The sequence below is a fragment of the Diabrotica virgifera genome, chromosome 5 (assembly GCF_917563875.1).
Source record: "Diabrotica virgifera virgifera chromosome 5, PGI_DIABVI_V3a".
In the NCBI taxonomy this organism is placed as follows: domain Eukaryota; kingdom Metazoa; phylum Arthropoda; class Insecta; order Coleoptera; family Chrysomelidae; genus Diabrotica; species Diabrotica virgifera.
This window is the reverse complement of record NC_065447.1, coordinates 63,761,950-63,788,045: the sequence shown is the minus strand read 5'-3', so window position 1 is coordinate 63,788,045 and position 26,096 is coordinate 63,761,950. Positions and strand designations below refer to the sequence as shown.

Sequence of the window (26,096 nt, the reverse complement as noted above, 5' to 3'; positions counted from 1 at the left end):
TGTCACATGTCATTTAGTTGATGTAGATGTTTTTATTCTTTTTATTGAATTAAATAAAATCAAGTGTAAGTGGTAAGTGTAATCAAATTATCAAATGGAAGTAAAACAAGAAATTAGCGAGGATTACAAAGTAGATAATGACACCTGTGTTGGTCCTTTGGATGCCTTGGAAATTAAAATTAAGGAAGAACCCAAGACAGAAGCTTCATACCAGAACCAGGTATTTCTAGATGATTTCCCCATAAACACAATCACTAAAGTAGAACAAGACGAATATAAAACACTATTTGAAGAACAACAAACAACTAAGGAAGAAAGTAAGTAATAAATAAAACTTAATAGATTAACATGGTATCAAATTGACTTGTATCTCAAGGAATATAACATAGTCGCTAAGTAGTCCACACTAAGTATTATAGACGGAGAATATATTGTATATTCCTTCAATTCCTTGATTGTATGTTGAGGAAGTTTATTATTAACTTATAGTCTAAGAGCTGGGAGCGGATTTTGTGCGTGCTAAGTAATATCCATACATTTTTGGCAAAGTAAGGTAAGTGACATTTTTGTCGAAAATTATGTTTTTCCATTAAACTAACACTATTATTGTTTAGAAGGTACTGCCAAAGTGTAGTAAGCCTAGAATTACTTTAAACAAATATATGTATAGGCTTACTACACTTTCGCAGTGCCTTCTGAACAATAATAGCGTTAGTTTAATGGAAAAGCATGATTTTCAAAATGTCACTTATGTTACTTTGCCAAAAATGTATCGATATGGAAAACTATATGGGGATATGTTGAATTAGTTGTGTACATAACTTTCCCCAACCGCCGGAAACCAGAGTGGGGGACGAGGGTAGTAGTAAAACGAAGGGGTCAAAGTCGCGGTTTTTATTACTTTTTGTGGCGCTAATGATCGAGATAGTGCACAAAAATGTGGGAATAAGTAGGTCATGACGTAACTAAGTAAAATCTCTAGGGGTGAAACGCTGCGTGGCCGACAAAGGGGGGGTAGGGTGAATATAATAAATATAAGGGTTTTTTGCGACGTTCATAATTGAGATAGTGCACCAAAATTTGGGAATAAGTAGACCATGACATAACTAAGTAAAATCCCCAGAGGCGGAAACCAGACTTGGGGAGGAGGGTAGTTATAAGGGGTAAAAGTCGCAGTTTTTATTATTTTTTTTTGGGTCGCTCAAAAGCTTTGCTCAGGTCACAAAATGTAGCCGACAGATAGCAGCTCTGCTCAAAAGCCTCTTGAATCTTCATCACTAAGTCCATGATGGCTTTTGTCGTATTTAGACCCCTCCTAAAACCAAACTGACTATTTGTGAATAGATTTTTGGATTCAAAGTACTTAATAATCATTGCTGCCATACATTTCTCAAATACCTTTGATATTATAGGAAGGAGTGATATTGGCCTATAATTGGATGGGTCATCATTGTCACCCTTCTTATAGATTGGTACCACCACTGCTTTTTTTGAGCAGATCAGGAAAGATGCTTTCCTTAAAGCAGTGATTTATGTGTTGTTAATGGACCAGCAATGAGATGTTTCACACCTTTTATTGTGTTAACCAAGAATCCAAAGTAGTCTCTACTTTTCTTGTTCACCATATTTGTTAAAATGTCTCTGATTTCAATGAGAGAAACATCTTGGAAGAAAAATTCTTCCCCAAACATGGTGACATCAAACTCCAAGGGATTGAAAAAGGAGGGTTGAATCTGGGTTTGCAAGTTACAGGCGACATTAGTGAAGAAGTCATTAAATTCATTAGGTGTAATTTTTGTTTCTAACTTGCTTTTAGACTTGTTTCTGTGTTCATTGATGATATCCCACATACACTTAACTGGATTGGATGCAGTTGAAATAAGGTTTCTTTTCAGTTTCTTTTTTTCTGCTTTATCCTTTAGTGATTTCGTTCCTAGTTCTTGTCTAATGTCTTTGTTTGTTCTTCTGTCTGTTTTTCCAACACCCAGCACTTTCCTCAAGTATGTCATTTCACTTGCTTGCAGTTGGTTTGTTTGTTTTTCGTCTAGTACCCAGTTTTCTGCCCCGTAGGTTAATACAAGTTGGTACAGTCTTTGGTATTGGGACCGTGCAAGTTCGGCAAAGCGACCCCTATTTCTACGCTCTGCAACTTTATTCGCACTTTTAGTTATATTGTCCAATTATATTAGTCCTGGTTACTGGATAATTGTCAAGGCCATAGCCCAAAAAAATAATAAGAAGAAAAAATAAAATTCAGGTTGTTATCAAAACGTAAACAATTGTATGTAGTAAATAAAATTAGTTATTAAAATGCAGTACTGCAAGCAAAATACAATTAATTAAATTTACCTTTATATAATAATTGTATATCATATCAATATTGTGGAGCAATATATAATTTTTCTGCTTCAATGACAGAAGGTATGAAATATACGTCAGTTTGACAATTTCAACTGACAATATGAATTATTTAAGATAGTTGCAATATTTCTCCGTGACTCACGCATGGTCGTTTCTCGTTACCCTTCCAAGTACTTGCACACCGCGAATACAATCATTTTTGTTTTTGTTATTTCTTTTCTGTTCAAGAAGTTTTTGTATAGTGCATGATATATTTCAGTTGCTGAGTTTATTCTGACACCAATCTCATCTTCTTGTGTCCCTTTATTATTCAAATTTATCCCTAAATACTTGTATACTTCTATCTGTACAATTCTATTTTCTTCAATGTTAATGTTTATTCTTGTATTGTTTTTTATTACTACCATCACTTTAATTTTCTCAGTGTTTACTCTTAAGTTGTATGATTTTAATTCCTCTGTCCACGTTGTCATGTTCTTTTGGAGGCCTTTTTTTGTTTTTGCTATAAGGACTATATCATCTGCAAATACACATGCTTATACTTTGACTACTTGCATGTTTCTGTATCATGCAATATATTTTTTTGTTTTTGGCCAGCTAGCTTTTATTACTTCGTCCATCACGCTTATAAGCAATAATGGACTTAGGACAATAAAGTTCTGTTTCTTGTTTTTACTTGGTTATTAGTATTTTCATACAGACTACATACCACCTTCAACAGTTCTTCATTTACATTCTTGTGCTCTAGGCTCTGCCAGATTTCTGATTGTATCCACCATATCAAACGCCTTTTTCATATCTAAGAATGCTAAATAGATTTCTTCATTTTTGACTAAAGCTTTTTCAATTATTTGTTGCAAAGTTTTGCAATTTGGTCTAAATCCACTTTAGATGGACTAGCATCCGCTAGGCTTGGTTCTATCATCTTGCATAATTTGCTTTCTATTATTATTTCATATACTCTTAGTCCTGCGCATAAGAGAGATATTCTTCTATAATTTTCGCAAACTCTAGTATCTCTTTCTTATGTATTGGCAAAATTGTTGCAATGTTTCACTCCGATGGAATCTTTTTAGTTTTCCATGCCATATTTAGTATTTCCAGTAATTCTTTCTTTCCATTTGGTCCTAGGAATTTTAATAATTCTGCATCCTGGTGCACATCCTGGTGCTTTACCTACTTTAATTTTACTCAAAGCTTCCTCTAGTTCTTCCATTTGTATTCCAGTTTCATTTGTATTGTCAATATTTTATTTTCCCTATTTAGTAGCCCTGTAAAATATTCTTGCATCGCTCGATCTTTGATCTGCTGTTGATCTTTTATTTGATTAAGATTTACTCGTTTTGGGTTTCTCATTTTTCTCAGTGTTCTGTAAAATAACTTCTTGTTTCCTTAACTATTTTCCTGCATTTTTCTTCCAAACTCTTCCCAGCTATCCTTTTTTGCCTTTTTGATCATTTCTTTAACTTTCTTTCTTTAATATGTCATATCGACGGGTTTTTGGCCTATCAGGATTTTAACATTGCCTTCTTTATGTATAGTTATTTTAGGTATGCTGTAAGTATGCTATATTATTCCTTATGTATGTTATAGATTATTTCTGGGTTGTATAGTTATTTGTAAAAATAAAAAAAAACAACTAAATGATTGAAAATTAAGATTTGGCAGGATATTACATACAAGTCAAAGAAGAAAATATTTTTCTTGACAGCGTAAGACAACGTCCGTGTATGACTGACGACAGCGTTTGTCATCAGCCATTGTTAGCTCCGGGAGCTGTCTTTCTGTAAAAATGTGAAAAAATCTAGTTTTTAATGTACCTATTAAACATATTTAATAAAAGAAATATATACAAAATTAGAGGGGTTGATTGGTTTCATAGACTTTTCCATACAGATCTCTAAGACCTCTTGAATATACCCTTCTATGTTTTCATATATGGTGATCTGAGACCATTTTTAACTAAGAATTGTGGAAACAGGTTAAACAAGTATTGAAATGCAAATAAGAGAATGGAAGTGTATATGGCCACAATGTTGCAAACCAGATCCTGCTATTGGTGGGAATCTTTAAGAAGCAAGAAAGCGAGCTAGACCCTGAGGTACCTGAAGAAAACCATTGACAAGAAGCAAGAAACGTTGAGGTGAGCTGGGAATACAGATATTAAGGCGGAATCTTTTAGATGTCTTGTAGTTCCAATAGCATTTTTCTGCAAGAAAAAAATTATTCTTCTTAGGGTGCCTGTCCGTTCCGAACGTTGGCGATCATTCTGGCTATGATGACTTTGTTGGTTGCTAAACGGAATAGTTGTGTTGAGGCTTTCTATACCATGCTCTCAGGTTAGCAAGCCAGGATATTCTTCTTCGTCCTGGGGCCCTTTTTCCTTCAATTTTACCTTGTAAAATGCACTGGAGTAGCTCGTATCTGCCTTGATTCCTCATTATATGTCCCAAGTACTGCAGCTTACTGCTTTTCACGATGTTGATTAAATCTGCGGTTGTGTTCATCCTCCGTAGTACTTCTTTGGTGACTTTGTCTGTCCATGGTATCTTCAGGATCCTCCTGTACAACCATAGCTCAAAAGCTTGAAGTTTTGATAGAGTTTCTGCCTTCAATGTCCACGTTTCTACTCCGTATAGAAGCACTGAGTACACGTAACATTTAAGGAGCCTTATTTTTGTTTTTAGAGTGATTACATGGCTCTTGAAGACAGAGCTCATAGTCAAGAATGCACTCTTTGCCTTTCCGATGCGACATTTAATCTCTTGAGTATTGTCCCACGACTCATTGATTATAGTTCCCAAATAGTTGTATTGTGAGAGTGAGACACGTTCAATTCTCATTTGGTTAACATACAGATTTGCTCCAGTTATGTTTTGCTTGCTGATGATCATTAGCTTGGTTTTGCTGGTGTTTAGGGGAAAGGCGGGCAAAACGGGGTAGCTGCCTAAAACGGGGTACCCCCTTTTTTTTCAATATCACTCGCTCCATCTATACGACGTTAATGAAATTATATTATAAACGCCTGTTTACGCCTTCTGTCATAAAGCAGATATAATTAACTGTTAGTCGATTGTTGTGAAGAGTACATGTGCGTTTTTAGTTAACCAAGTTATAATATCGGCCAAAAAATAATCCATCATTAGTATTACTAAAACAATTTATTATTTAATATCATTACTTCCAACTAACAGTGAATGTGTTCTAGAGTATTCGTTTGTCATTATGTTAAAAAATAAAAACTTGTAATAATTTAAACAGGTCATAATCTCAAAATCTGCTCTTTGGGCAAAATGGGGTACCAATAGGTAGGGTAAAATGGGGTACCCTTTTTACCATACCTATTGGTAGTCTTTGCCCTTTTACCATACCAAATAAGATAGCCGATGAGCAAACCAAATCACAGACGAGTAAGAAATCGCAATTGAATAAAACTAAAAAAGTTGAGTCAGATTCAGAAGGCGAAGATAGTGACACTGACTGGTTCTGCGGAAACTTTTATTCAAGTTCCACAGAAGGATGGATAAGCTGATCCAGTTGCCTTAAATGGGCTAAAAATTCATGTGCAGGTGTAGAAGATGAGGATGATGAAGTAGTACTTGTATGCGAATTTTGTCAATAGGCTTTTCTTGGTTTCAATTTGGTACCCCATTTTACCCTATATGACGGGCATAATGGGGCAATTTACATTAGTTTCTGTTTTTTCATATAATAAAAAAAACTTTGACTTTTTTTAAATTCAAATTATATTAATAAATAGTTACTACTATAACAATGATATTTGTCTTATTTTAAGACCTTAAAAGTTACAGATTTTTTTAAATCCCAATTTAAACCTTAAGTACCCCATTTTGCCCGCCTTTCCCCTATATCTAGTCCATATGTTCTACATACTTGTTTGAGTAATTTTCTTCATTAAGTTTTGCAGCCCTTCTATGGCATTGGAAAACACTATTGTGTCATTACCAAATATTCATTGGCAAAATGATGAATATGGTTCAAGACCAATTGGAAATATTACTAACAAAGTTGAATGTATTTCAGAAAGTTTTGCATTTTTAAATCTCTTTCAATTAAATAATGTACCAAACTGTAATGGGGGTTTCTTAGATCTTATTTTTTCTAGTATAAATAATAACAAAAACTTAAAAATTGCTGATCAATCTTTATTAAAATGTGATAGCTATCATCCAGCCTTGTCCTTTGACATTATTGGAAATATTATTTTAGACTCTCTTAGCTATGATTATTTCTATTTTGACTTTAAAAATGCTAATTATATCCTTATTAATGAATATTTAGGTTCAGTCGACTGGGATAGGGTTATTGATGAGACAGATGTAAATAATGGCGTTGATAAATTTTATGAAGTGTTAGATTCCTGTATTAAGCTATTTGTACCAAAAACTAGATGCAAAAACTCTAAATTTCCGAAATGGTACACTCCTCATTTAAAACATATTATTTCAAAAGAAGATTGCTCATGCAAAATACAAAATGACAGGATCTAAGAAGGATTATGATCTTTTTTCTAATTTGCGTCAAGAATTTAGGGATTGTTACAAAACGTGTCATCAGATTCACCTAAATAATTTACAAACTGCTATGTATGATAAAAAAGATTTTTGGAATTATGTAAATAATAAAAGAAAATGTTTTGATTTGCCAAATACAATGAAATATGAGAATATAACTTCTGATAATTCCCAAAATATAGCAAGTTTGTTTAGTAAATTTTTTAATTCAACCTATGTTACTAGTAACACAGATTATCTAGCTGTAAACTCTGATAATAGTCTTTGTGTTGAAATTTGTGATATTACTGTATTAGATGTATTTGAATTTATATCTAAGATTGATCTAAAAGTAAGTTGTGGACCTGCTAATATATCCCCTCTGTTTATATTTAATTGTAGATTTATTCTGAGTTATATTTTACAAAAAATATTTAGTTTATCATTGGGCTCAGGTGTCTTTCCAGAGATATGGAAGAGAAGTTATATTACCCCAGTCCATAAAGGAGGTAATAGAGAAAATATTGAAAACTACCGAGCTATATCTAAAATTTCAGTTTTTGCTAAATCTTTTGAAGGGATTGTAGCTGCAAAACTTGGTCCATTATTGAATCCTACTTTAATGCCCGACCAACATGGTTTTATTCCAGGACGTTCTACTACTACCAATCTTTTAGTTTTACAAGAATTTTCGTTGGATGCTCTTGAAGGGTATGACCAGGTTGATGTCATTTATACTGACAAGGCATTCGATAGAGTTAATCATACTGTCCTAATCTCTAAACTTTATAATGCTGGTTTACATGGAAGATTATTAGGCTGGATGGAGAGCTATCTCACAGATAGAACTCAAGTTGTAAAAATTAACCAATTTTTGTCATCTACTATCAATGTAACCTCTGGTGTTCCACAGGGTGGACATTTATCTCCTCTGCTTTTTAATTGTTTTGTAAATGATATAAAAAATTGTTTTTATCATATAGTCCAGGGTAATAAGGTTTTTCCCATGACACTCGAGCAGCCAGGGTACTGAAGCGTTTTTTCGACAGGTAATACCTATAAGAGCAAATTGTAACTATTTCCTGCGTAGGATCTGGCGGCCATTTTTATTTATAAACAATTAAGTGTCAAAAAATGGCATTTTTCCCTTTTTTTTCAAATCAATGGAAAACAGTGAAACTTATCGTTTTTTCAGTACAAATATCTTTGAGATTATGGAAAAAGCTTTAAAATGACGTATTACAAAGTTTGATATACTCATTTATTGTTTATATAATTGCGACAAAAGTCGGAATTGCAAAAAAAATTAATTTCGCAATATCTATTGTAAAAATTAGTGTACAGCTTTGAAATTTTTGTCACATAAGGGTTCTTTAGTGCTTAATATGTGATAAAAATTTCAAAGCGATTCATTCAATTGTTTAAATTTTATTCAAATTGTTTATCCCAGAGAGCATTTTTTTTGCAATAACATAAGTCAGAAAAAAAATTACGTTAGAACCATTCCACAGGTGTCAAATGAAAGAGCATGAACTATGTTTTCAACTTGGTTTAAAAAAAGCGAATAAAAAATGCATTTATTGGTAATAAATAATTATGCAAAAGTACCGTAAAGCTTTCCTTATAAACTTTTTATTTTGTTATATAAGAAATTATATATATTTATTACAATTTTTTATCGATTATGATATAAATAACATTACTTGGTAGTTTTGCACTTAAAACGGGGTAAAAAAGTTAATTTTTTTGGAAAAAGTTATCCAAAAAGTTTATAAGGAAAGATTTACGATACTTTTGCATAATTATTTATTACTAATAAATGCATTTTTTATTCGGTTTTTTTAAACCAAGTTAAAAACATAGCTCATGCTCTTCCATTTGACACCTGTGGAATGGTTCTAACGTCATTGTTTTCTAACTTATGTTATTGCAAAAAAAAATGCTCTCTGAGATAAACAATTCGAATAAAATTTAAACAATTCAATGAATCGTTTTGAAATCTTTATCACATATTAAGCACCAAAGAACCCTCATTTGAGAAAAATTTCAAACCTGTACACTAATTTTTACAACAGTTATTGCGAAAATATTTTTTTTTGCAATTCCGACGACCTTTTTTCGCAATTATATTAACAATAAATGAGTATATCAAACTTTGTAATATGTCATTTTAAAGCTTTTTCCATAATATCAAAGATATTTTTACTAAAAAAATCATAAGTGTCACTGTTTTCCATTGATTTGAAAAAAAAGGGAGAAATGCCATTTTTTGACAGTTAACTGTTTATAAATAAAAATGGCCGCCAGATCCTACGCAGGAAATAGTTACAATTTGTTCCAGTGGGTATAACTTGTCGAAAAAACGCTTCAGTACCCTGGCTGCTCGAGTGTCACGAACAGGGTATATTTTTGTCTTATTACTCTGGCCTAATAGTAATATTCTTCTCTATGCTGATGACCTAAAAATTTATAGAGTCATAAAAAATTCCAATGACTGTAGTTTATTACAGAATGATTTAAGTAGATTATTGGATTGGTGTAACTTAAATGCTTTGAATTTGAACATAAATAAATGTAAGGTAATGCGATTTTTTAGAAACAAACATCCGATTTCATTTGAATACCATATTGGACCGAATATTTTGGAGGTAATTACAACATTTAAGGATCTTGGGGCAATTTTTGACCCTACAGTAAGCTTCAGGGCCCACTTTTCTTACGTTTCTATCCATGAAACTTTTAGGTTTCATGAAACGTAGTCTCTCTGAATTTTATGATATTTATTGTCTTAAAAATATCTACTGTTCCCTTATTAGATCGGTTTTGGAATATGGTAGCAATATTTGGTCTCCGCATTATAACTGCTACAAGGATCTATTAGAAAGAGTACAGAGAAAGTTCTTAAGATTTATTGCTTTTAAATTGAGAATACCTGTAAATGAAATTGAATACATTGTTTTACAGTCTTTACTTAAATTGCCTACTCTTGAAGAGAGGCGAATATTGCTAGATGTAGGTGTAACTTAAATGCTTTGAATTTGAACATAAATAAATGTAAGGTAATGCGATTTTTTAGAAACAAACATCCGATTTCATTTGAATACCATATTGGACCGAATATTTTGGAGGTAATTACAACATTTAAGGATCTTGGGGAAATTTTGACCCTACAGTAAGCTTCAGGGACCACTTTTCTTACGTTTCTATCCATGAAACTTTTAGGTTTCATGAAACGTAGTCTCTCTGAATTTGATGATATTTATTGTCTTAAAATTATCTACTGTTCCCTTATAAGATCGGTTTTGGAATATGGTAGCAATACTTTGTCTCCGCATTATAACTGCTACAAGGATCTATTAGAAAGAGTACAGAGAAAGTTCTTCTTAAGATTTATTGCTTTTAAATTGAGAATACCTGTAAATGAAATTGAATACATTGTTTTACATTCTTTACTTAAATTGCCTACTCTTGAAGAGAGGCGAATATTGCTAGATGTAGCATTTATATATAAATTAATACGAGGAGGCAGTGATGCGAGTGCTCTTTTGGAAAAGGTTTATTTCCGTACTCCCTGTAGAGACACCAGATCCCAAGACTTATTTTATTTAGAATTTCATAACCGAACTTATACTGTAAATAAACCCTTGCAGATAATGTGTAGAAATGCAAACAAATTTAATAGCAATGATTTTCTTCATTTATCACTAATTACTATTAAGAATGAGATCGAAAATACCTTTTTATGTAATCACATTATGCTTTAATAGTTTAGTTAAATTTAAGTTGATTTGTAAAAATTTAAGTCGATTTGTAAAAATGGCAAGTTCGTAAATAAACATTACATTACATTTGCATACCGCAGGTTACTGAGCTTAACTCCATTTATTGAGATGCCTTCATCAATATCTTTTAGAGCCTCTTCAAAAATGTGCTCTGAGTACAGATTGAATATCGGCGGTGAAATTATGCATCCCTGTCTCACTCCCCTTTCTCACTACCCTTAAGATTTTGACCTGATCTGTATATTCTCCACCTATTCGGAGCACTGCTGATTGATTCCAATACAGGTTAGCTATTACAGAAAACAGAAAAATAATAAAAGAAAATAGAATATCTGAAAGTATGCTACCTAGGACAATAAATGGTTGCAGAAAAGTCAGACAACAAGGCGCAATATTTTATTACGGTTGAAAATTTAGTAGTAACGTTTGTTGAGTTTTGGTTGTTTATAACCGATTATTTTGTCCTTGGAGGATGTATAATTTGTATGTTTGGATGTATATGCTTTTTGTGTGAGTCAGTGAGAGAAGATTTTTGTTGTAGAGTTTTTTGTTTTGAACGCCTTGTTAGCAAATCAACAACGTTCATTCTTTTCAATAAACATTTTTGAGAAAGCACTTGAAGCCTGGTCGGCGATTTGGATTCCCAGTTTTTTTAATTGAAATGGTACTTTTTCAATCCTTTGGTGGGATGTACTGGGAATTCTCTCATTGAGGTATCCGTTGGTGTGCTGGAAATTTGGGGCACGTAAAGATTTGTCTTGGAAAATCCTCTAGAGATTAATTCGATGTTTATTGATGGCCAGGCTGAGAGTCGTGTAATAGACCCTTTTGTATGTTAAAGGGTGTTCCGGTATTCAGTAATTGTATGTATTTATCGATCCTGAGGCTTTAAAGAAGTAATAGAAGTACATTTATTTACCAGATTTACATTTATTCAGTATATTGGAAATAATAAATTTGGCAGATTTATTTAGAAGTTCGATATTTGACGTGACATTTTGACAAAATTTAAGGAAGATTGCAGTGTGTTTATCCAGGCAAATGATTTTTTTTATTGAAGGAAATAAGGACGGTAATAGATTTTATTTTATTTTATGGGAGAAAACAAGAAAGAACAAGGTACAATTTAGATTGGGTTAAGGGGTCTAAAAAGGGGACTAAAATACAATGATTTTTATATTTATGTGAAGGAAACAGCTGGTTCTGGTTTATTTTTTTTAATTAATTACTTACTTTTGTTCTTATAAACTATTGAAATCAAAATTAATATTTGTATGTAAAAAGGGACTTAAAATTTTGTTGACATTATATTCTCTATAGTTATCTAGTGTTTTATTTGAACTGTCATGTCTCATGCTCATCTAAATCAAACCAACTAATTAAAAATAATAATTCCGACTGAGAAATAGCTGTGGTAATTTGATATGAATAAACACGAAATTGTGGAATACAAATTGACATTATGGTGTGCATTTTTAAATATCTTTTTCAATTTTGTAACGTTACTGTTTCCTGTATCGCCGCCACCTCTAAAGGTTGAAATAAATTCATTTTTTCGTTAATGGGCGATTTTGGATATAAATCCCAAAACAAGTCGATTTTTATTTTTAAATTATCTTTTATCTGAATTTGATTATTTTAATTTTATTTTAAATTATTCGCGTAAATCTTTTACTCACTCTTTTTGGTGATAACTGCTGGGCCTGAAAACGATAATTTTGATTGTAACGCAAAAATACCTGTTCCTTTTTTGTAAATTTTACGTCAAAAATATTTCGTCGCTGTGAAATCAAAACGGCATAAGTGGAAAAAACCGGTTTTAAGGTCATCAAATACCCATAAACTATGGACAAATGATCGCCTTGCACTCTTTCAGTCTCATAAACGGTCATTTCCTTTGTCAAAATATTTTCGTAATCGTTTTGAGAACCAGTTTTTTTTTGTTATAAAAGTTTTCTATCTCTCTCGTTTCTGTTCAGTCTCAAGTTCTTGTTCTAAAGTAAAATTCACGGGCTCCGGATTAGCGGGCCCGTCTTCTACTTCCATTATGTTCTCTTGCACTAATTCCACGATCACTTGTTTATGTATACGATTCAACAAATTTTCCATCTCCTGTCACATCGCATTATTTGTCGGCATGAGGTAATAGCTTTGTTCCAGCAGAATGTTGAACTGATGTTGAACTGATTCAGGATCGTACTGAGCGTGCGCTTTACATAAAACGCGTACGGCTTTATGTAAAGCGCACGCTCAGTACGATTCTGAATCAATTCAAAATTCTGCTGGAACAAAGCTAATAACTAGGATTGTTAAGTCCATTCGTTATATGTTTTTGGATTTCGTAAGTACATTAATGTACCTGTAATTTCAGAGAGGCGTCGTTTCGCGATTCTGTTGCGTAGTGAGACTTTCATGGTTCTGTCTGCCGTTATTAAAGTGGATCTGGTCTGCCAAAAGCTTGTACAGCCAGTTTCACGGGTTGAAGAATGGCGATCAAGTCATTGATTATTGACCACTCGCCAGCAGAGAATTTTATCGCAGAATCAATGTATATCAACGCTTTATCGATGCAAACTTTTAGGCTGTAGATGTAGAAACGTACCAGCCTACTGAGTAAACTGTTCCACCTGGTGCGGCAGTCAAGAATCAAACTTAATTCCTTGCCTCTCTTCCTTGACATATTTTTGCAAGAACGTATCGTCTTTGGAAGGTGCTTTTTTTTTAACGTTTTACCAACTTTTCGTATTTTCATGAGCAGATGGCTGTAACGAGGAATCAATTTAACAGGCAATATTAGGCGCGAAAACACTTTTATTGGCGAGAGCAGAAAGTCAACTAAAAATTAGACAAATAGAAGAGGTCTAAATGCATCCATACACGGGCAACTTGATGCAATCAGCAGCCGCTGGGCGAACTGCAGTTTCTAAACAAAATTGTAGCTTAGATAGATAGATAGATAGATAGATAGATAGATAGATAGATAGATAGATATATAGCTTTGTTCCAACACGACTGAGAACCGTACATGTAACGATCACCGTCCTGCGCAGTACCATGGAACGTATTATTTCGTTCCCATGGAACGTTAATTATCTAGTAACGAAACGGTAATCTGACGGTTCTTGGTCGTGTTGGAACAAACCTTGTATGTTCGCCATACACGTAGCTTCCGAACCATTCGGCAGCAAAAATGCAGTCGACGTTCGGTTGAGTTTTGGCGTATTCCGGCAGCTTGGAGCTGTCGAACCCACTATACACGGACAGCTTAAATGCGGTTACCTCCGCTTTCTCTCTTCATGTACCTACCCCTCTCGACTGCAGACGGCACCTCTTTCTTGTTTTGTTTCTTTATCGATCACTGTCGTACCGTTCAAAATGAATTTGGAAAATTTTGATGAAGAATTATTGATAAACGAAATGAAAACAAAGGAGTGCTTGTGGAATTACCGCTATGAAACATATAACGATATAATTAAAAAATAAAACGACGATCCATGTTGTAACGGAACAGTGGCATATTGTTGCAGTTGAGACACGCCATACACGGGCAGCTTGAAGCAGTCGGTGCTGACAGCTTGAAGCTGCAAAGTTGCAATTGAAGTCGACCGCAACTTTGCAGCTTTAAACTGTCGACACCGTCTGCATTAAGCTGCCCGTCTATGGAGGCACTAAGAGTCAAACGGTAGGCGTAGCAGTAGATGTTGGATCGATTGCAGCCTAAATCCTGATCTAGAAGTAAGATCGAGAATAGAATAGGCCAGAAAATCTTTCGAAAAAAATCAAAAAACTGCTTTGTGATTCTCGAATAAATCTCGAAATTCAATGGACCCTTAAAACATCAACCATAAATAAGTTGGAGGCCTTTAAAATGTGGATCAACCGGAGAATTCTCAAAATTTCGTGGACATCTCATACCTCAAACGAAGAAGTGCTGCATAGAATAGGCAAGGCAAGAGAACTTTTCAACACAGTGAAAGTTAGAAAAACATCATACCTAGGCCACATCCTGAGAAATAATAAGTACCAATATGCTCAACTTATAGTGAAAGGAAAGATCGAGGGAAGGAGAGGACTGGGAAGGAAAAGACTATCGTGGCTCAGAAATATCCGACAATGGACATGGCTAAATTTTGAACAGCTAATAAGAACAGCTGAAGACAGAGAAGAGTTTGCAATTAGCCAACCTCCATTGCGGAGACGGCACTTTAAGACGAAGAAGGTAGGCATAGGCTATGCAGTCGAGTGAGAGGGCGAATCGACGTCGCAGTTCAATCACACTTGTGGTACGTACTACCTGCTAGCGCGATAAAATGGCAAGTTGTCCACTCACAGCTTTGAATAAATAGGCGAATGAAGACATGAAGTAACATATCGAATTTGACACGTGCTGGATCCAGCATGTAAAAAACGCTGGATCCTGCTGGATGCTAGCTTAAGCAATTGCAATCTCTAATTTTGCCCAAAAAAATTTGTGAGGATACTTACTTTCCGTGTCCGGAACAGCAACAACTTTAAATTCTCTATTTCCAATGGTTGGCCACATAGATGGCCCTGTCATTTGCTAAAATTAAGTCTTCTTCTGTGCAGGTCTCTCTCATCTCTGTGCATGATAGTAGATGCCAGCTGGTCTGAACCGCGTTACAATCGCAGGTATCGTCCTCCTGGTATCCCCATTTTTTCAGGTTACTAGCACAACGTGAAACGCCGCTGCTTAGTCTGTTTAGCGCTTTCCAAGTCGGATACGCTAAATTGTGTTCAGCAGCCATTTCCTCTGGGGGAGGAAAATGTGTTGCGGTAGCTGACGCTTGCCATAGGTGTATTCGGCGCGTCTCAGGCGCTTCGGGCATGTATCTTGATGTTTTCAGAAAGCTTTTCCGAGATATTAGTCTACTTGGCTGAGTTTGGTGGTGGTCTTCGGTCCGTCTCCTGCTTTTTTCGTTCTCCCTCTGACGTGACCTTCCTCCTGATAGGTGGTGGAGCAATACCAGCTATGGGGTATACCTCTTCGATAGGTGTCGGTTTCAGGCAACCCGATATACGAACCGTTTTATTTAGAGCCACGTCGACGTTCTTTGCGTGAGCAGAATTTGCCCATACTGGTGCTCCAACCTTCGCGGCCGAAAAACATAATACTAAGGCAGAAGTGCGAAGAGTGTGTGGTTGTGCTCCCCATTTTGTATTAGTTAGCTTGCGGATGATATTATTTCTGGCACTTACTTTCTTCTTGACATCTTGACAGTGGTATCGGTAAGACAGAGTTCTATCCAGACGTACGCCTCGTTGTATTTTGGGGTCTCGTTGTGTTCCAGCACCTGACCACGCCATTCCACCTCCAGCGGCCTTCGGCCATGCTTGTTTCTAAGGTGGAAAGCACATACCTAGGTTTTTGTGGGATTTACTTTCAGATGGTTTTCATCGTAGTATACATAGAGCTAGGTCTCCCAAGGCATCTGTCAGTTTCACTTCGACTTCATTAAATGTTCTTTCCTGAGCTGCCACAGCTGCATCATCAGCGTAAATAAATTGCTTTGTTTGTGGTGTATGGGTTGGTCGTTGGTGTATATGTTGTATAGAATCGGCGCGAGGACACTTCCTGTGGGAGCCCATGTTTTTGGTCCTTCCATCGACTGTTTTTGGACTGGAGCGTTACGTAGAAGCGTCTATTCTGGAGGAGACATTTCACTAACCTTGTTAGTCGGAAATCCTTTGTAGTTTCGTAGAGTTTTGCTAGTAGTCGTTGATGGTTAACTGTGTCACAGGCGGCAGTTAGGTCTATGAACGCTACTCCTGTTATTTCTTTCCGTTCAAAACCATCTTCCATTTGTGGGGATTATTTGGCCGGAATTGTTTGTGGGGATTTTTTGTTCGTACACTTCTAATGTCTGTGTTTGTTGTCTAACTTTTTTTCGGCTGTCATTGTACTTTACTTATTTATTATATTATATTTCTTCGTTTATGTGTTCTAGTAAAATATTAATTGTTGGTTTGTATTTTAGGTTGTTCTCAGGAGGAGAACACAATGGACATTATGGGAAAGTTACATTCGTCTCATAAAGATAAATATACAGGTCACCACGTTGATGGAACAATATTAAATACAAATATGGAATTTGGTACTGGACAAAGACCTTACCAATGTGAAATATGTTTCAAGCAGTTTTCTCAAACAAACAATTTGAAATTACATTATTTGAGATTGCACACTGGAGAAAAAACTTTCAAGTGTGAAATTTGTTTAAAGCAATTTGATACAGCTACACAGCTAAAAAGACATTTGGCAATACACAGTAGAAAAAAACCATATAAGTGTGAAATTTGTATAAAGCAATTTGCTACAACAATTCAGTTAAAAAGACATTCGGTAATACACAGTGGAGAAAAATCATACCAGTGTGAAATTTGTTTAAAACAATTGACTACACTAGGTAATTTAAATAGACATTTGGTAATACATAGTGAAGAAAAACCATATAGGTGTGAAATTTGTCTTAGGCAGTTTATTACTAATGGTGATCTGGAAAAACACTTAAGGATGCACACTGGAGAAAAACTGCACGAGTGTGAAATTTGTTTAAAGCAGTTTGTTTCCAGAGGTGATTTGAACAAACACTTGAGAGTGCACACTGGAGAAAAACCGTACAAGTGTGAAACTTGTTTAAAGCAGTTTAGAACTGCAAGTATTTTGAACACACATTTGAGAATGCACACTGGAGAAAAACCTTATCAGTGTGAAATTTGTTTAAAACAATTTACTATACCAAGTAATTTAAAAAGACATTTGAAAATTCACAGTAAAGAAAAACCATACAAGTGTGAAATTTGTCTTAAGCAGTTTTTTCAAGCAACTAATTTGAAAACACATTTGATAGTGCATACTGGAGAAAGACCGCACGAGTGTGAAATTTGCTTAAAGCGGTTTAATACTACAGGTGATTTGAAAAGACACTTGAAAGTGCACACTGGAGAAAAACCGTACAAGTGTGAAATTTGTTTTAAGAAATTTAGTGATGTAAGTCATTGGAAAAGACACTCGAGAAGGCACACTGGAGAAAAACCATACAAATGTGAAATTTGTTTAAAGGGGTTTATTACTTCAACTGATTTGAAAATGCATTTGAGCGTGCACACTGGCGAAAAACCGCACAAGTGTGAAACTTGTTTAAAGGAGTTTATTAGAAGAAGCGATTTGAACAAACATTTGAGAGTACACACTGGAGAAAAACCTTACAAGTGTGAAACTTGTTTAAAGCGGTTTATTACTACAAGAGATTTGAAAAGACATTTGAGGGCTCACACTGGAGAAAAGCCTTATAAGTGTAAAATTTGTTTAAAGCAATTTACTACTAAAGGTAATTTAAAAGGACATTTAGGAACTCATATTGGAGGAAAAGAAAGTGTGAAATTTTGTTTAAACCATTAGTGCATATAATCCGTTTAAAATAATCTGCATTTTAACCCCTTCTTCTTATATTAGGCCTCTTCATCTGTTCTTAACCGATTTGAGCTTGTATTCGTAGATGTGATGTTGACTGCCAGCTATCTCGCCACCTTTTAAAGGGCCTTCCTATTAATCTCTGTTGGCTTTGAATCTCTGGCTCTGCTTATTCTCTCGCTGTCACTCGTCACATGCTGATTCCACTCTCGTCTTCTCTGTCTTCCGTAATATGTCTTGTATGTTACAGAGACCTCTTATTCTGTCGTTCGGTATTCTATCTCTCAGTGATTTCCCAGTTATTGACCTCGACGTTCTCATTTCTGATGTTCTCAGTATCCTCTTTCTTTTCTGCTGTGGCACATCTTGTTTCTATCGCCTACGTCATGATCGGTCTTACACGTGATTTGTATATGGGTACTTTCCCTTCCAGTCTCATCTTTATTTCCCCAGATGACATCCCTCAGATATCCTGACACGTAATAGGCTTTATTTGCTTGCTTTCGAACGCTCTCTTTAACATCCTCATAACTGCATAGTTCGACTCCCAAATATTCGAATCTCGAGACTTGTTCAATTAGTTTCTACTTCCGATGTTTGTCATTCGCTGTTAGTGCCTTTCGCTGTATTTTATCTTCGTTGTCGGAGATTAAGATTGCGTCGTCAGCATAACAGGATTTTTATTTGTTTTTCTGCCATCTGATATCGTGTTCCTGTACTTTTAATGTTTTCTGTGATTTTGTCCATTACTAAATTAAACTTCCGATGACCCACCTTTTTTTGTTACACGGATGACCAACGATGGTAAAAAATGGCCCCGAGTCAAAAATGACAATTGAAAAAAGAAATAAGTTGTTTTAAGAAATAAAATAATAGGTTTGTTCTAGCATCAGTTTCAAACATATAGTGGACCAGCGCGAGTAGAGGGGATAGCACTGGTGACTGTATTATGTTTTCTCACTGACCAACTGTTTGCTGACGGTTTCTGACTAGTTTGACTGTTTGCTAGAACAAACCTAATGTATTCGCAATTTTAATATTAGTATTGTATCAATAAATGATAAATAAACATTAGTAAAACATATTTCAATCACAACTAAACCAAAACAGAAATCATCATTCTGAACATAGAACTAAAGAAATTTTGAAATATACACTAATTTACGTCGCCACAGGTTTAACAAACAACTTTTTTTCAATATTGGAATGTTTCTTACAAACAATTCCACATAATAGACCGTATTTACTTAATATAAAATTGGAACATGGGAGGCCAAGGAAGTTCGTCTTTGACCCCAAATTCAGAAAAAAAAAATTTCGTAAAATATAGGTATTTAAATTAGTTCAATTAAAAAAAATAATAAAAGTAGTAAACTTTGTATCTAGGGCTTTTCGTCTTCCTCGTATTACGAGAGATGTAGCTGTTTTGCGTATCAAAAGATGGAGTCATTGCATCGCGATGTTTTCCCTTAAATAGGCAGGGTGTTGATATTTGGTTTAGAGTTGTGACTGCATAGCTTCACTGATGATGCATATATGCTGAAATAGCTATATGGAGATGGTGGTCCAACTCCGAATCAAATAAAAACATAAATTGCCTTTAACTTTAAAAAAATAATGAGTTTAAAATTGAAAATATTTCTGAGTTTATTAAATAAAAACATACATTGGGGTCCAAATTTACCCCGCTTGGTCATCCTAAGGTTAAAAAGCAATGGGCTCAAGCTATCTCCTTGTCTGATTCCCGAGTTGATTTCTACTTCCGATGTTAGTTCATTCTCGACTTTTATTCAGGTTTTGTTCTTTGTATTAATGTCTTTAATTATCCTTATCATCTTGTTGGGTTGATTTTTCTCCTTTAGTAATCTTAGCACATCTTCTAATCTTACACAATCGAAGGCTTTAGTCAGATCTATAAAGCACATAAATGCAGGTTTATTATATTCCAGTGCTTTCTCAGCAATTTGTTATAGCTGTATGGTTATGAATATGGCGTCTATTGTGGACCTATTTTTTCGAAAACCTTGTTGTAGCCTCCCCACTGTATTAATTTTAAGCCCCCACTGTATTAAAGCTGTGGGAGTAGGACACCCTGCGTATATCTGTAGTGGTATTATAACAATGTGTATAAAATATGTTTTACAGTTAATTTCGAACAACTTTATTATTGTTTTAACTCGTATTAACCTTAAGGTGACAAGTAAACGAAATAAACATGACATTTATCTCGACGTGCTGTGGTAATCAGTTGATGGCTATAAAGAATAGTGAAAAGGACAGGGGATCTGTATTTGTTATTAGATGCGAGCATGGCGTAACATTGGTATATGTGTATAAAATATGTTTTACAGTTAATTTCGAACAACTTTATTATTGTTTTAACTCGTATTAACGTTAAGGTGACAAGTAAACGAAATAAACATGACATTTATCTCGACGTGCTGTGGTAATCAGTTGATGGCTATAAAGAATAGTGAAAAGGACAGGGGATCTGTATTTGTTATTAGATGCCAGCATGGCGTAACATTGGTATAGGTCTTGTTATTATTGTAAACAAATTGTATGGGTTAGTCACCGATTGTTTAAATATAAATATAGTGTTATCTGAACGTTATCTGAGTTTTATTCAATAAAGTAGCAAAGTCACCGTATCTCAACTACCAATCATATTTTACCACACATCTACGTTAAAATCTGACGTCTCGTTCAAAAGTTATCGTGCTATTAGTCACATATCGTCGCCTCAAAGCAACAGTAGGATATGTACATATCCTACTGTTGCACTAGTGCACCGATCAACCAGTTAAGTCATATGGGACCGATGCGATGTGTATGGTATATACGCATGTACGGTGCACTCGTGCAACAGTAGGATATGTACATATCCTACTGTTGCTTTGAGGCGACGATATGTATAGTCGCCATTTTGAAGGTCCGCCATTTTTGTAAAAGTCAAAATCTGAGATGGCCTCATATCTAAGTTTGAACCTTTGTATGTGTAGTATATGTGGTCCAAATTATATGCTTCTACCATTAAATGCACAATAGTTCTTATAATATTTGAACGAATCTGCCGCACATAGGTACATGTGAAGATAAGTTATGCATTTATTAAATGGTAATTAACATAACTAAAAAGTTCCAAATATTTCCTAAAAAATATTTTTACGCTCTTTTTAATGCCGGTAATACCTTTTTGAAAAATTAATATATACAGGGTGAAAGAATTGAAAAAGAAACAACATATTTTTACATAAAAAATCAGGAAAAACACAACTTCTGGTAAACCGATTCTTCCGGTTCAAGACCTCGATCTTTTACTTCAAAAAAAGAACCTATATACCCAATTTGGTTGAAATCGGACTTTTCGTTCAAAAGTTATCGTGCTATTAGTCACATATGTATTGTCGCCATTTTGAATTCCTGCCATTTTTGTAAAAAGTAAAATCTGAGATGGCCTCCTATCTAATTTTGAACCTTTATATGTGTAGTATGTGTGGTCAAATTATATGCTTCTATCATTAAATGCACAATTCTTATAATATTTGCACGAATCTGCCGCACTAGAACGAGCAATACGACGAGAGATGAAAGATGGACAACATTAATAACTGGGTGAAAAACAAAAGAGTAGTATGGAACGACGACATAAGCCGAATGACAACAAACAGAGTAGTAAGGAAGGCGAGAGACGGTTCCCCAATAGGAAGACGATCAGTGGGAAGACCACGAAAACGATGGAATGACAACTTACTGGAGGCACATTGAAAAACAGACTGAGTCATGTCTACACAAAAAAATGAAGAAGAACTGCAAGTATTTTGAAAACACATTTGAGAATGCACACGGGAGAAAAACCTTAGCAGTGTGAAATTTGTTTAAAACAATTTACCAGTGGCGGCTCGTCAGAGGAGGCAAGGGAGGCTCAGCCTCCCCATAAATTTTTTACACACTCTATACTGTTTTGTTTATCATGAATCGCGAAAACAACAATTACTCTCACTATTATACAACGTGTAAATTCCATATTATCACTAATTATCCATACGTACGGAGCATTAGCATTAGAACGCATGATCACGTCTCAGTTTTATTACATATTATTGTAGGCAGGACCCTGGGTTATCCCGAGATGCACGATCGGAGCCGAGAAGCCCAGCATTCGCCGTTGCTAATGCTCCGTGCAGCGCAGCAGGCGTTTACGGAGACCCGGTCTCCTAACAGTGGCATCTACGGCGCCATCACACGCTGCCTGGAGATATACCAAGGGAGGCAGAATAGCTTCTCAGCTCCGTTGGGTGGTTGGGTGCGTCTCGAGACAACGAATTTTAGGGTCCTGACTAAATATAATGAAAAATCTAAAAGTGCGAATTTTGTTATGAAATTTGGTATGTGGGGTTATAATAATATTTGGAACAACTTGCTCAAATAACTTTTTCCGATATCTCTAACTCAAAGCAAAATATCGGTAATTTATCGTGTTTTTGAATTCGCAGTAGGCCGCGTTTAGAATTAAAAAAATTCAGTTGAGTATTTTAAAAAATTTGAAGCTTCATTATGTATGGACTGCAAAACTTCAAATCTGTATTTATTTTGATATGCATAGGTATCTATTTACAAATAGATGGAATTGTTAACAAATAAACGACACAAACTTTGGTATTAAACTTTTACTATTAGACTAACTATTTTTAAAATGATGATATCATGAAATTATGAATTAGGATGATATTATGAAATGTAAATAAAAAATGGTCAAAAGATGAGGCCTTAAATTACATTTTTTGGCGCATTTTTTTGTTAGTGCAAATTTGTCTAGATATTTTACAGTTAGGTATAGCCTCCCCTATTGTAAAAATCACGAGCCGCCACTGCAATTTACTCCACTAGGCAGGGCCCCCGCTACCATATGTGCAAAGTGTGCAATGCACACGGGCGCCATCCTTTAGGGGCACCAAAACCCAGGGTAAAAAATTGTAAAATATTTGAAAAAAAAATGAAACAAAAATTAATTTTAAAACAAAAGTTGAGAAAGTAAATAGGATTACGTATAAATAGAAGAAAAACATGAGAAAAACAGAATACTTCGGCCATATAATAATTAGAGGACCTATATTCCATCTACTTCGCCTTATAATACAAGAAAAATTGGAGAAAGAGATGGATTGGTCGAAATTAACTTTTATGGTTGTGAAATATTAGATAAAGAAGACGAATGTATAATAAATACACACAAAATTTTATTAGTAGGTATATTATCCAGTTACAACCGATTCCTATATTCAAGACCATGTCGGAAGTCAGGCATTTTAATTTATTTTGTTATGATTTAATTATGTTTGTTTCATTTTGATATTTTAGTCTACAAATAATAGTCCATTTACTCACGGTTTTTGCTGTGAATTTTAAAGAACCGCTTGCATTGACATGAAATACACATTGGCATACACATAATACACATAACTAACAAGTCAAAGAAAAAAAAGTGATATTGTGCCGATGTGTGCTTTTGCACTGAGGGTGGCTTCCACCCCTTCTCGGGGGTGAAAAACATACGTTCAAAATAAGCCTTGAATTGGATACACTGAGTAATTCTAAGGAACTTTGATTCTATAGAATTTTTTCACTAAATTAATACTTTTCGAGTTATTTGCGAGTGAATATGTTAATTTTTTAACAAAAACCCTCTTTTTATCGTAAAAAAGTAACTATTTTATCGAAAAAAATGCTCTTATCAAAAGAATAGCTTAGAAAAAATTTGAAAAAATGGCTGGCATATGAAGTCTGTAAACCCAGTAGAAGCACAGTTGTAGCTAATGAAAAGTAGGTTCTTATTCTTCAAATTCCAAATCGAATATTTCAACGTGAGATAACCAAAAAATGAATTTCGGGAAAAGCTCATTAAAACTTCTTTTGAAGTGTTAAAACAAGCTTTATATTTGTTCTTTAAAAAAGTTTCTAGCATCAAAAGTAAGTAAGTTATGCTCAAAATAAAGTTGGTTCCTTTTTTTTTGGTAAAAGAAATTTTTTGGGCAAAATTTTTTTATCTTGAAAAAAATTGATTTTTTTAAATAGCTTAAAAATTATTGGTGATACAAAAATCTCAAGCAGTAAAAAATGTAGGTTTTTCTATTCTGAATATTTTGGATTTTTTGTTTTCCTGTAAAACAAAAATTTGTTAAGATATGGCTGTTCAAAATTTGCATACACCCGTGATTAACGACTCGTTCAAGCCCTTTTAACTAGAACAGCCTTTTAAAAAAAAGCACTTTGAACCGATGAAACTTAAGATCAATATAAACAATCAGTCGTGTGATGGATGACCGAAGTTAAGTTTAACGTTTGAGTTAAAGTTAAGATAACTCTCAGGAATAACGTGCCCATAACTATATAGGTAAAATTTGGTGTGATGTATCGCTCGCAGTTATGAGATAGTTATATCATCAACGTTATATTAGTAAGAAGTTTTGAGGAACAAATTTTGAAGTAACAAAGAGAACCTTATGTACAAATAGTACAAGTTGGAGTGAGCGCGAGAGATTGTTCCGAACATACCCGTCGTCGGCTACCACCGATGACCGAACAGCAAACAGCTGTTTGGGTTCGTTGGTGTTTATAAGTTGCTTTCAAACGGTAGATAGAAACAGGGTTGCCAGATTGGTGTATTTTCCCAAAATTTTGGGTTAATTTGAAAGCGTCTATTGAAATTTTTCTAAGCAGAAATTGTAGTGGGATTTTTTTGGGGGCGGAAAATTATGGAAGATTTTAAGGGGTCATGGTAAATTAAATTTGCGAATGTACATAGAACTGTATATTATACTCCCATATAATCGAAGACGATAGGAACTATGAATTATTTCCATGGCCCTCGTTGATATTGTAGTATGAATTTTGCTTTACTGTTCTCTTCATTTGACTAATAATTTATTAAAATGCGGCAACAATTTAAATTTGGGGACTTTGGGGTATTTGAGCTTCAATTTCAGGGAATTTCAGTTTCTAAGTGGGGGATTTATAAAATATCATCTGGCAACTCTGGATAGAAAGCTTAGTAGGTACTTAAAATAAAATTTCAACTTATATCGCTCGATTTGATTTTTGTATAATTTTTAAAATTGTATTACCCTTCTATTCTTAATTATTAAATTACTAGCTTCTAAATGCACTTGATTTCTGTCTAAAAACAAGTCAAAAGATGAACCTAACCTTGCATAACTACAGAGTTATCTCATAACTTGAGGTTTAACGTCGCGTTATAAAGTGACCAGATAACTCAAGAACTGTCAAGAAATAACGCAAATAGTTAAGTTAAGTATGATACATCACACCAATTTGATGGTTATAACATAACTACAGGATAACTTTACGTTAACGATAACTTCGGTCATCCATCACAGGGCTGAATACATAAGTACATAACTTGTAGTGAAGTGGTAACGATTAATTTCATTTGAGACGCTAATTAGGGGGTGATTTTCACGATTTTTTTTTATCAAAAAAGGGACTTACTTAACTTACTTAATTTTGAAGTTAAAAACTTAAAAAACAAAAAAAAATAATGTTACACTTTCACTTTCTTATAAGCTTTATTTTTGGTAAAAACATTTTGATCGATAAAATACTTACTGAACTTACTGAAAAAACTCCTGAAATAGAATAAAAGTTGCTTTAAATTAGTCATTTTATCCAATTCCTTTTTTTAACGTTTCTATATTTTTTTACTACCGAGAAGGAGTGAAAATCACATCCAGGGCAAAAGCACACATCCGCATAATATCACTTTTTTTATTTGACATGTTAGGTATGTGTATGTATGCTAAATTCCATGTCAATGAAAGCAATTCTTTAAAATTCGGAGGTTTTGCAATGTTTTACCGTGAGTGACTGGACTATAAGTATGACTTCTAAAGTTCACTTTTTTGCTTTATTTCAAGAACCTACCTACCTACCTACCTACCTTCAAAAAATAAATAGAAAAACATGATCCAAAATGCCTTCTTCTTCTTA

At 34.4% G+C, this 26,096-nt stretch overlaps 1 protein-coding gene across 1 annotated transcript; it reads left to right on the top strand.

The window, feature by feature from the left end:
* Positions 1-20,698, top strand: LOC126884198 (zinc finger protein 420-like). Its single transcript, XM_050650063.1, has 2 exons — positions 1-317; positions 16,654-20,698. Exons 1-2 carry the CDS (start codon positions 95-97, stop codon positions 18,075-18,077), a joined length of 1,647 nt encoding a protein of 548 aa, XP_050506020.1. The 5' UTR covers positions 1-94; the 3' UTR covers positions 18,078-20,698.
* The last annotated feature ends 5,398 nt before the right edge of the window (positions 20,699-26,096 follow it).

Coding starts and splice junctions, on each gene's coding strand:
- LOC126884198 (XM_050650063.1), top strand. CDS start 95: ATGGAAGTAAAACAAGAAATTAGCGAGGATTACAAAGTAGATAATGAC. Junction 318..16,653: donor ACAAACAACTAAGGAAGAAA/GTAAGTAATAAA, acceptor TTTGTATTTTAG/GTTGTTCTCAGGAGGAGAAC.